The 11,189-nt window shown below is 36.0% G+C and overlaps 2 protein-coding genes across 3 annotated transcripts; both read left to right on the top strand.

The window, feature by feature from the left end:
• Window positions 1-401: 401 nt before the first annotated feature.
• On the top strand, window positions 402-5,278 carry LOC126840823 (uncharacterized). Of its 2 annotated transcripts, XM_050576781.1 has the most exons (3): window positions 402-420; window positions 3,385-3,520; window positions 3,625-5,278. In XM_050576781.1, exon 3 carries the CDS (start codon window positions 3,723-3,725, stop codon window positions 5,145-5,147), a length of 1,425 nt encoding a protein of 474 aa, XP_050432738.1. In that variant the 5' UTR covers window positions 402-420; window positions 3,385-3,520; window positions 3,625-3,722; the 3' UTR covers window positions 5,148-5,278. The 2 variants fall into 2 exon arrangements, with proteins under 2 accessions (XP_050432738.1, XP_050432737.1); XM_050576780.1 differs by having other exon boundaries at window positions 3,385-5,278.
• A 2,452-nt stretch (window positions 5,279-7,730) lies between these two features.
• On the top strand, window positions 7,731-10,976 carry LOC126840684 (uncharacterized). Its single transcript, XM_050576578.1, has 3 exons — window positions 7,731-8,552; window positions 9,467-10,030; window positions 10,152-10,976. The coding sequence occupies exons 1-3, from the start codon at window positions 7,731-7,733 to the stop codon at window positions 10,608-10,610; spliced, it is 1,845 nt and encodes a 614-aa protein (XP_050432535.1). The 3' UTR covers window positions 10,611-10,976.
• Window positions 10,977-11,189: the final 213 nt, after the last annotated feature.

Here is an 11,189-nt window from a genome sequence, read left to right as displayed (position 1 = left end):
ATTTTTTTAAACGTTACTCGCCTATGACTGTGTTAATTATATATAACATTTCAATTAGTTTTTAGTACAATTATTTTTTACTTATTTCAATAAATAGTTGATTCGTTAGTAAATGAGACCTAAAGAATAGTTAAAACAACGTTATACGGAATTCCTTTCATGATTCTTTTAAAATATTTTTTTAATGCCCAACTTATTAAACAGCTTGTTTAAAACGAGTTCAGACATTTTCACCGTTAATTATGCAGAAACAGATATACTTTTTAACATACGAGTTATTTGAATTGGCTTTAACGTGATGAGTTTAATTATTCTTCAAGTAATCTTTTATCTTGTCATTATTGTACAATAATACAATATAAAACTATTTACATATTATGGTTTTTTTCAGTATGTGACATATTTTTGCGCCCACAGTACGTAAGTAAAACGTTAATTAATTGTTATATTGTTGTTGTGGTTATTTTTAAAAGGTTTTAAAGATAACGGTGTACTGCCAGTACAAAATATTATGTTTTATACATTCAATTTAATTAAAAATATATACTTAGTTTGTAAGCGGCTTATTTAAAACATTATTTAAAATTTGTGTTTAACTAAGCTTTTTTTTTTTAAGTCAAACTATAATATCTTACACAACAATAATACATAATCTAATTATTTAATTAAAAATTGTATTTTTTTAAAATAATCTTCTAAATAATTAACTTCATGTTTTAGTATCTTTTAATATTTGATTACTTAACTAATAGGTTAGTTGTTATTTGACGGTTTAAAATTCTTAAAAAACGGTTGTTTGCTAATTATTGGCATATTATTGCATTGTTTATAGCACAGTTTTCTTAGTGCTTGCTGTTAATGTTTAAAACGTTAACCTATTCGATTTGTCGCTTTGTATTAAATCGTTTTGTATTCCGTTTTTTTTTAATGGCTTCATCGTTTTTTGCTGTTTATACATTATTTTACTGTTATGGGTTTTACTTTTTGGGTCAGCAGCCTACATATTATATTATTATATTGTATCCATATATATAATTGTATTATAGACGTTGATTTTTTTTTAAACTTTAGAGTACTTCTCGTCGCTCGCGCTATCTATAACATAGTATAAGAAATAACATATACTTAAATGTTTATTTTTCAAGAAATTTTTTTCAAAGTAATAATAATTTTGATTGACAGATTTTTATCAACAATTATTCAGTCGCCGTTGGACACATCGATTTTTCAGTGACATTATTTTTATGCACATAATTATAAAACAATAAATAATAATCCATTGCCCTAGTATTTAGTCAATTATTATACATATCTGATAATAATGTTTTACCGGAAATTGTTTTAATCGTTATTTTCAGCATGTAAACGTTGATTAGACGTCATTTTCCATTAATTTATTTTGATATTGAATGTGTATTTACATCGGCTAGGTCTGCCGTTTGTATATTACGCATACCGTTCACAGGAAATTACCAATAAAACATTCAACCGTTGGACGTACTTCACATTAGATAACGTTTTCTAAGAAAATGCCTATCTAAGTATTGAATAATTAAAAAAAAAAAATTCAGTACAGTGAGGTCGGAGCGTAGTGGGTACGGGGAGATCATAAGTCTGCATGAATTAATATAACTAAATCTTTAGTCTTAGGGTATTTCTGTACTGTACAAAAACTATAACGATACATTTTCTTAAATTAAATACAGAATTTTTCACAGACTGTTGCAATGTAAACAAATACCGTTATCATAAAATTTGAAGATTTATAATCATAAGAACTACATGGTTTGTTGTGGATACGATTAAGGTTAATTGTATACCCATTCTATAAGCATTTAACCCTATAACCGTGTCTACCATGATATGATAACTTTTTTCCTGTGGACCAGTTTACTAAGTTGAGAGGTCACTCAACAAAAAAAAGTTCACTCCTCACCTTTCCAAATCGAGAAAAACAAAAAAAAATGTACATATTTTCCAACTCAAAATTACGTCGCTCTTTAACTATTAAAAAAATAGTTAAACATGTGTAAGGAATAATTTATAGATACAGTACTACCGATAAACATTGGCAAACCAAAAAAATATCATAAACCCCATTCCCTTAGACCTAAAGTCTGAAAATAAATACTAAAACAACATCTGCTGTAACCATATTACAATAACAAATTCTTCAGAAATCGTAAGCACTTTTTTGAACAGCTATGGCATGTATCGAAAAAAACATATTAACGAACAAATAAAAATCTGAATATTTTACTTTAAAACGTATATACCTTCTGAACTAAGCAATAATCCAATACAAAAAAAAAACAAAATGTGTTTTTATGATTCACATCCAAAATATAAAAAGCGAGTACAGTGTGATTAGAGCAAAGGGGGGACGCACAATAGTCTAGACTCTAGAAAACAAAAAAAGCGATCAAAAATACCACTTGAATGTTTGGTTAAAAAACATAAAAATAGTTTATACGTTTTTGGGATCGCTGAAATCGAATTTGAAGTCCATTTTTAAGTTAACCAATAATTGGTTTCTTCTTCTTCTTCTTGGCTTTATGACTCTCCAAGAGTCTTCGTCGCCACCGTCAAAGCGTTCCATCTTTCCCTATCCTGGATTATATCCTTCCAATCTTCTACGTCCAGTGTTCTTAAATCCTTACTTACTCCGTCTAACCATCGCTTCTATGGTCTACCGCTCGGTCCTTTCCCACTTGGTTGGTACTCTATGGCTGCCCTCACCGCCTTTGATTCATCCCAATAATTGGTTATTTAAAGTTATTTTATTAGAATATTAACAATAAAACGAATTAAATTAAATTTAGGTAAATCCAATTTAAATAAAATAGTTTCAATAATTTATTAACTTTAAATTCATATTTTTATTTGTTGATTAGGCAAGATATAATTAATCTGATAGGAATAATGTCTAAAGCCAGTTTCGATCTTAATATTTACTGAAACATAGTCATAATGTTACACGATTGTGACTTCAGCAATATAATGTTTCACTACAACAGCCGGGATTTTTAGCGGCGACCCATACTATCAACCCCGAATGCATGGCTGAAATGCCATGCACCCGGCGACCAAATTGGCATAAAGTTAGCCATATAGCCACTCCCGGTCAATACGCCATACGCATTTATTTATTTATTTTACTAAAACAGCAAAATAGGCATTATTTTGTAAATATTTGAATAAAACTAAATAATTTTCCAAAAAAATAAAACGCCTAAAGGCATGTTAAGCACTTACATATTACCGTAGTGTGCGATGTATTAAAGCTAACATACCTATTGTAAATTTGTTTAACGGCTATATATTGCTACTGTTTGGTTAATAAATGACGACTCGCGCCAATACAATTTTTTTCGTACATTAAAGCATTACGGCAACGCATGTCAACGCGTATAACGCTAAATTTGTTCAGCGTCATAGCATTCAAACTTTTGTAGAGTTCGATTAAAGTTGAAACTTCCAAATTCGAAAACGGATCAGTTTTTCGCCGCAGCACAAAAATGTACGCTGTCGTATGTCGGTCAATTGTCACACTTTGCGTTTGTTGGCATTCGGTTAACGGGCAGCCACCAATTACTAAACCCACGGTATCGCTTTTTGCAGCAGCACCTTCCGGACTACACGACTTTTCCAAACTAGGTCTTCAATCGTCATCGGCTAGACCAAACGTGATTGCCATACCTAGTCGAACAGGTTACGGTAGAATGGCAATAAACAACGAAATTGGAAACAAATGTAAAAATGTAATAACCAAACTGAACGCCAAAACATCAATATTAGAACTCGTTGAGCCGGACGAAAGTGAGTATGAGAATATGGACATTGTGGAGTTTCGCGAAAACCTTTTCAGTATTCTCAAACGACATTTAATTGACTGTTTACGAATGGACAATACCAATAAAACGTATACACTATCGAAATTCGTCGACTTGATATCGATCAAACAAAATTTACTGAACAATTCCGTTGCTCTGTTGCTCCAACATAAACTCGACATTAAACCGTTGATGAGGCTGTATTTATTTTTTTGCGGTCCGATTCAAGCACCGAACGACAGTGCCAAGTATGGGCCGCGCAACGCCGTTGGACAATTCGTTATTAGTCACGTTCAAAATGACATGATGAACAAGTTCAAAGACATCATAGGCGATGCACCCCTTCCGGATGGGCTGAGCGTTATTCAATCGGAAACATTAAAGGAAAACACACGGCTGGAACTTTGGGGCCTGGCGACCGTCGCCATTTCCAAAATGGAGCCAAACGGTGGTCCGTTGATGCGCGGCACTCCACTTCATTTTACATGCATCGACATACTGAAATGGACGGCGTTGATGGAATCCGACAACGAAGATGCCGTGAGAATCCAACGAGTGATAATTACAGTCGAAGGCACAGCTATTACATTACGACAGTACGCTGAGAGATATAGATACGAAATAGATATCGACAATCTGGAAGGGCTTAACTACGAGGTGTTATTACGTCTTAACAAAGTATTATTGTATTACGTGTACACGCATTTTGGTTTATCCACGATCTTGATCTATACGCGACTTTCAAAACTAAATCTGAATAGCACGGACTTCGTGAAACCATCTCATGATGGCAGCGTTGTTGGGCCTTCGAGGCCCGTTAAGCTACAGGAAAAAAGAAACAAGAACTTCGTAATATCATTTTTGATAGAACAAATTGGAGGCCTACGGGCGTTCTTGGAAATTTTTAATCTATTTTTTATTCCTCGCTTTTTGAAGTACGTGTATCGACCGACGGTACAATCAAAGTTAACGGCCTTGATAAGTTATATGGATCGGTTCAGCGACAGCCCAGAGGATACAGCACTAGAAATGCAACAAAGTCCTGAAAAAATAGTAATCAATATAAAACATTTAGTAACCGATTTTGCTCTGGCCCTTTTGCCAGTCCTTAAGGTGGACGAACCGGAAAAATGGATTGATTATGTCAACGAAATCGTTGCAGGAAAGTCGGCCGATATCAGTTCAGCCATGGTAGAAAATCAAGAAAACGCACTATCAATTATGGTGGTAAGCTTGACGCAGTTAAATCCCGATTGGCCAGATTTCAAGAATCGGAACCCGATTGAATTTTTGAGGGCTACCAAAGATAGTTAAGATAATTAACAATTATTTAATCAGTAATTAATTTGTAGTAAATATAATATCAAAACTAATATTATGTAGATTTTTAAATTCTTATAATTTTAATACTTTAATAGTTGCTACAATTGTGTACGTAGCAAACATTTTAGAAGCCAGTAATAAAGTTTTGAGATCAACTCGATTACTAAAACGTGACCGTTTGTTTTTATGCCCAAATTTGTCCATCTTATAATAATGACATTTATTTACTACTGCAGTTTGTATTGCTAAAGGTACGATATTCAATGAAAATTTAAATTAATGCCCGAGACACTTGGAATGTTTGTAGTTAATCAAGATGTATTAGTAGATAGTAACAACTGGTTATGCTTGGAGAGGAAGTGGTAAATAATATAGAGAAGCATACGTTTTTTTTTTTTTTTGAAAACACAATCCGGTCGAGTATAATAATAATAATATAATAATTGTTATTTTTAGCATCATGATACAATATTATGTAAATGTAACGAATGCGTGCGAATTTTCTTGTGGTTTCAGTGGTTCGACTTAAAAATGTTAAACGGGTTTAAATTGAGTCGCGATTTGCATTATGGATGTTTATGTAAATTCATGGTCGTGCAGCGAAGGGTGCGGTATACAGTAAGTCTCGGCAATAGTAGTGAAGCGTATGAGGAGTAAATGGAAGTCCATATTTAATGTTGGAAAGAGGGCAAAGGTATATACTTTAAGGATATCGGATCGTGTGGCTGACGCCGAGAGATAAAATGCGATGGCAACCAAATGAACAGCGATGAGAGACGGTATTATACTAAAAGCCGTGCAATTGTATATATTATGTATATCCATATATGAATATTAATTTCGGTTAAATTATTAAAATAATGTCGCTCGATCGGTCCGAGTGTAAACCGTATTAAAGGGTTGACAGTGGAAAAAATCGTTTAGTTTTTTATTTATTTACGAGGTGTGCAGAAATGATGATTGCCGTCGACCAGACCTGTCGTTCCGAGGGGAAAGGATAGGGGTAGGACGTGTCCCTTTTTTCAACTCGGTAGTTGACAAAAAAAAACCGTCTCCTTAACGAAGCCAATCGACAAGTTATAATCTGATATAGTTTAACATTCGACGTACAAAGTATGGTCATTTTTTGCCTTTATTTCGAAGCCAAAGCGACGTCGACCTTCTGTTTTGCCATCTCGTTATTATCCAGATATGATAATTTTCGATAAAATCTAACACATTTTTGTTTAAAACTGTCACTCGATGACAGTTAAACGCAAGCATAGATTTTTCCGGCCCCGCAGAGAATAGCTTATGTTATCGACCACGTGGCTTTAGTTTTGACTTAGTCGACAGTGGCGCACATTTGAATATTGTACTTTACATTTTTGTATCATTATAATTGTGAAAGTATGTTTACATTGGATTCTGCCGTCACAAACGTTTCAATAATTAGTATTAAATATTATCACACACGCGTTTAAAAATAAGTTTCTAAATTTCTACACGGGATGAAATCTGAAACCTGAATTTTAGCTGTGAATTTACAAACGGCGACGCCCAAAACGTAGCAGCACAAATTTGTCGAGAAGAAGAAATTTATGTAACACCAACTATTTCATATACCATCTTCATAAGTATAAAAGTGCAGTGGGAGATTTTGGTTTGGCATTTGTGGCCGTACCGCTTAGTCGTTTCCAAGAGGTTTAAATTTTTTCAAAATTATTCCGTACATTATAATAAACGGTTGAGAGTGAGTTACGTACTTATACATTACTTACATACATTGTATGTGTCTGACATTAATATTGTGCTGTGTCGTAAAGAAACCTGTTTTGTATTGGCCAAAACGAAGGACACAGCACAGCATTAATTTCAAGTGTAAAACTAGTTAATTCTTAAATATTGTCCATTTTTTTTTTTGCGTAGTTGTAAGTTTTCAAATGCTGGTAATAAATCATTGATTATAAATAATTATAATAATAATTTATTATTAATTGTATTTATAATCGATAGTAAACAATACCACACACCGTATGTCGTCGGTTTTTGACGATATCTCATAATAGCTCCTCATATATCTTAAATATATTTATTGTTTAAAATTCACTTTTTTCTGTTATACAAAACTATTAATAAAAACTTAATTAATTACGATTGCTATTTTATAAAAAATCGATGATGTACGTCGTATAATTTTGTTTTTTATGTTTTATGAGAATTTTATTTCTCTACTACCATTGCAGACAAAATGTTATGGTTTATAGCTGGGTAGTTTAAGTAAACTGAACTCATAATGGCCATTTCGTTAGTATACTGTTAAAAGTACACTAAAGTTTTGTTTTTAAATTAGGATATTTTTGAACAAATTTTCCGTACCGAACCGTTTAATTAATCGAAAATATAGCAGGTCCTCTTGAGAACGGTCGTTGTTGTTTCTTTTTAGCTGGTGTGTCTCTCTCTTAACCGTTGTAGGCATCAGTGGAATTTTTTTTTTTAAGTGGTCAATGATTTAAATAAACGTTTTTTTAACAGTTCGGGTTTAAAATAATCGTGGGAAAGTTCACAGCGCCATTGTACGTTGTCGGTGGCGCAATGACGACCGTCCTGTGCTTGACGGCGTGCGTACTGCGGTTGGTTTTTGCGGCCGGCGCGAGTTCCTCGGGGATGACGGAAGAAGGCCAGCCGTTGCCCGCTGAACACGACGTGTTCGCCGTGTGCCAGTTCACGGTCAAGGAGTCGTGTTCGTCGGACATGGCCGTGTTGAGTGCGTTGAAAGACGTGCCGGACGGGTTTATGGCGCGGGCCAATGCCGCACTCAACACCACTTGGTCGATAACAGACCGCACGGACATCAGGCCCACGAGTAGGGCCGTGTTGGTTGTGGCCGAAGGCGTAGACCAAGTGATCTGGCTATTGGAAAACGCGCCGAACGTGTGGGATCCGCTGGCGTACTACGTGTGGTTGATGCCGGCGGCCGATGCGACGGAGGCTAGACGGTTGTTCCGGTTGGCGTGGGTTCAACAGTCGGTGATCAACGCCGTGCTGTTGGCACGACGCGCCGTGTATACTTATAACCCGTTCGCGAAAACGCTCAGCCAGTATGGCACGGTCGACCTTGACGTGCTGCAGAAGGACGCCCGCGGTAAAACCACCGACCTGCACGGCTATCCGGTAAGGGTGTGCATGTTCCCTACCAGGCTAAAGGCGGTCAAACAACCGGACGGAACGTACAAAGGCACGGACGGATTGATTCTGTCAGCGCTCGCTCAGCACATGAACTTCACTCCGGTCATATCTGAGCCCGGCGACGGCAAAAAGTACGGTTGGATGGAGGCCAACAACACGTTCACCGGCGCGTTGGCCGACATAGTGTACAACAACGCAGACGTGGCCTTCAACGGAGTGTTCCTAAGGGTATATCTAACCTAAGTTTCATTTTAATAATATTATTATTATTTTATATTTTATATTTTAAATTCAAACAAAATGCACACTAACACATTTTTGTACATAGTTAAACATTGATCGTTCACGCTATGTAAGATTATAGCTTCTGGTGGAAGTGTAAGTACTTAAATAATATGGATTTTGGAGTAAAATGTATTGAAAATAATTACTACAATATTAGTTAAAGATAACTAGTGTTACAATATTTCTTGTTTGAATAACATTATTTTCAATAAATAATTTAAATTCGTAAAAATTAATAAACCTAGGTATAGGATTAAAAAATCGATTACTTTTTCTACTTAAAGTATGACCGTCATCATGAAAACATATTATTTTAACTTCAATTCATGTGTTAAATATAATAATCATGCACAAAATTGGAAAAGACAATTTAACAGAACTTGCGGAGTATATAATATAGTTAAGGAATAAAATATTATTGAAATATACCCTTTACATCTACACAAATGATCATCAGTGCTCACGAAAGACTGAGAAAAGTTACGTGCAAAAAACATCCTCCTTCTATACCTGTACAGTAAACAGCGGCGCTTATCTTCTACATCATACCAGAAGTGATGACTCATGGGCAACACGTGTTTTACTTATCTTAGTAAAATATTTTTTAATGGACCAAATAAAAAAAAATTGTTTTTATCTGTTTAACGTTTCTTTTGGTTATCCTATGTGCTATTAAGGTGCTTGGAGTCGTTTACGTTTTTAAGTAATTTTACTGTTTTTATGCTACTGTGCTACATTGTTTGATACATGTTTCGCAACAGGATTTGTGTGCACTTATTGATTTTTATGTTTCTTACATAACTAGTTTTGTTTTTCAAATTAATAACAGCTATTGAACGCATATGTTCCGATTATAGGATTACGGAGCCAACGGTATAATCGAGCATTCTACGGCCGTGCAGTTCGACGAGTTATGTTTTGTAGTTCCCAAGGCGCGTCAGATGAGTCAGTGGAGGGCAGTTTTCACGGCTTTCGACGCCCAGCTCTGGTGCTTGGTGGCCGGCACTTACGGATTGGCGTTGGCCGCCTGGACTCTCATCAAAAGGACCACCCGTACGCCTTACTCGGCGGTCGAGTTGGCCGTCAATCTGTTCCAGGTGTTCCTGATGGTGCCTTTGCACAAAGTACCCAACAACATTCCCGAGCGCTTGATGATCGTGTCGGCCGTGTTGTTCGGGTTCATAACGTCGTCGAGCCTGCAAGCGGTCATGGTGAAATACCTTAGCTATCCAAAGTACGAGAGAGACGTGACTACCATGCAGGAACTGTACGACACCGGACTTCCGGTCCTATCGGCGTCCACCAATTTGATGGAGCTCTTCCAGACGGACGACAACCCGTTGCACGCCAAGATGTCCGAACGGTTCATCATCGTTGTGAACAAATCGTTGGACATACTGGGAGAGGTTGTGAGCAAAAAGGTAACGCTTCAAATGAAGTGAAATTTCATAAAAAAAAAATATTCCACTCTATTTTTCAATGTTGTAAGCTAACTAATAATTCGGTAATTGTGGTACTTTTTTATGCGCTATTCGCTCACAGTCATCGGCGGCGATAGGTCGCAAGAACGATCTGGTCGAGAAAATAGCCGGATACGTCAAGAACAACGAAGCTCTGCTGTATATCGTCGACGAATGTCCCAGGTCGTTCCACATAGCGTACTTGATCCGTCGCCAAGCCGCTTATCGTCCAGCCATCGACAGGATGATAACGAAATTCGTCGAAAGCGGCATCGTCAACAGTTGGTTCATGCACGCCAAAGCGTTTCAGCCCATTTTGGAGTACCACCAACGGATGGACACCCAAAAAGTGTTCACCATGGATAACGTCATAATTGCATTTCACTGTCTGTTGGTCGGTTTGACGGCAAGTGCCATAGCGTTTGTCGTAGAACGGGTGTACTTTTACAGGGTAAACGGTTCGGCGAGTGCAGTAGTTAAGTCCATCACGACCACCGCCGGTCGATACCCAAGACGGTCGTTAAGGTCAAAAAAGTTTTGAGTACAGAGTTTATATGTCATAGACTGTTTGTCAGTATCCTCATCACCGGAAACACCTATAAGATTAGGTTAGGCACAGGTTAGGTAATTTTTCCAATAATGGAACTCTATGGAGTGTAATCGGTTCGACTAGGATTCGTCTTTAGGTATTTCGTTTAATAGAAGCCCTCGCGTTGTCCCAATAATTAAACCACGAGATGCTTGTACAAAAATACAAAATTTACCTAATGCACTTCATTAAAGGGGCACTGGATCAGGCAACTTGTAGGAGGATCTTTGGGCCTATTTAGGTTGTCCTTCGAGACAAGACCGATTTGTTATTCTTCCAAAAAGACTTCTTAGGGATATAAACTCGGAAAAAATATAGCTAATTTATAATTGTAGCTAAGTTTAAAGCAATAGATGGATGTTGTAGGAAACGTCTATAATTTTTTATTTGAGTAAAATATAAAACATTATACTTAATTTTTAGGCTAATGACTACGACTACTATATTTATGTTTATTTTAATAGAAATTTAAAAAAAATTAATGTGTACTATAAAACATAAAACACAATTTTTGATTACAAGGAACTATGA

Source organism: Adelges cooleyi, unplaced genomic scaffold, assembly GCF_023614345.1.
Source record: "Adelges cooleyi isolate 19-005CV unplaced genomic scaffold, UGA_ACOO_1.1 ACOO_flye_CR_arks_rails_tigmint_CR_PRNA_376, whole genome shotgun sequence".
Lineage (NCBI taxonomy): Eukaryota > Metazoa > Arthropoda > Insecta > Hemiptera > Adelgidae > Adelges > Adelges cooleyi.
Note: the sequence above shows the minus strand (reverse complement) of the source record. Positions and strands in the feature narration are given on the sequence as shown.

Bases quoted from the DNA above. Each gene is read 5' to 3' on its own strand.
- LOC126840684 (XM_050576578.1), top strand. From the start codon at position 7,731: ATGACGACCGTCCTGTGCTTGACGGCGTGCGTACTGCGGTTGGTTTTT. The intron at 8,553-9,466 runs GTATATCTAACC...TTCCGATTATAG, and splicing joins TCAACGGAGTGTTCCTAAGG to GATTACGGAGCCAACGGTAT. The intron at 10,031-10,151 runs GTAACGCTTCAA...ATTCGCTCACAG, and splicing joins GAGAGGTTGTGAGCAAAAAG to TCATCGGCGGCGATAGGTCG.
- LOC126840823 (XM_050576780.1), top strand. From the start codon at position 3,519: ATGTACGCTGTCGTATGTCGGTCAATTGTCACACTTTGCGTTTGTTGG.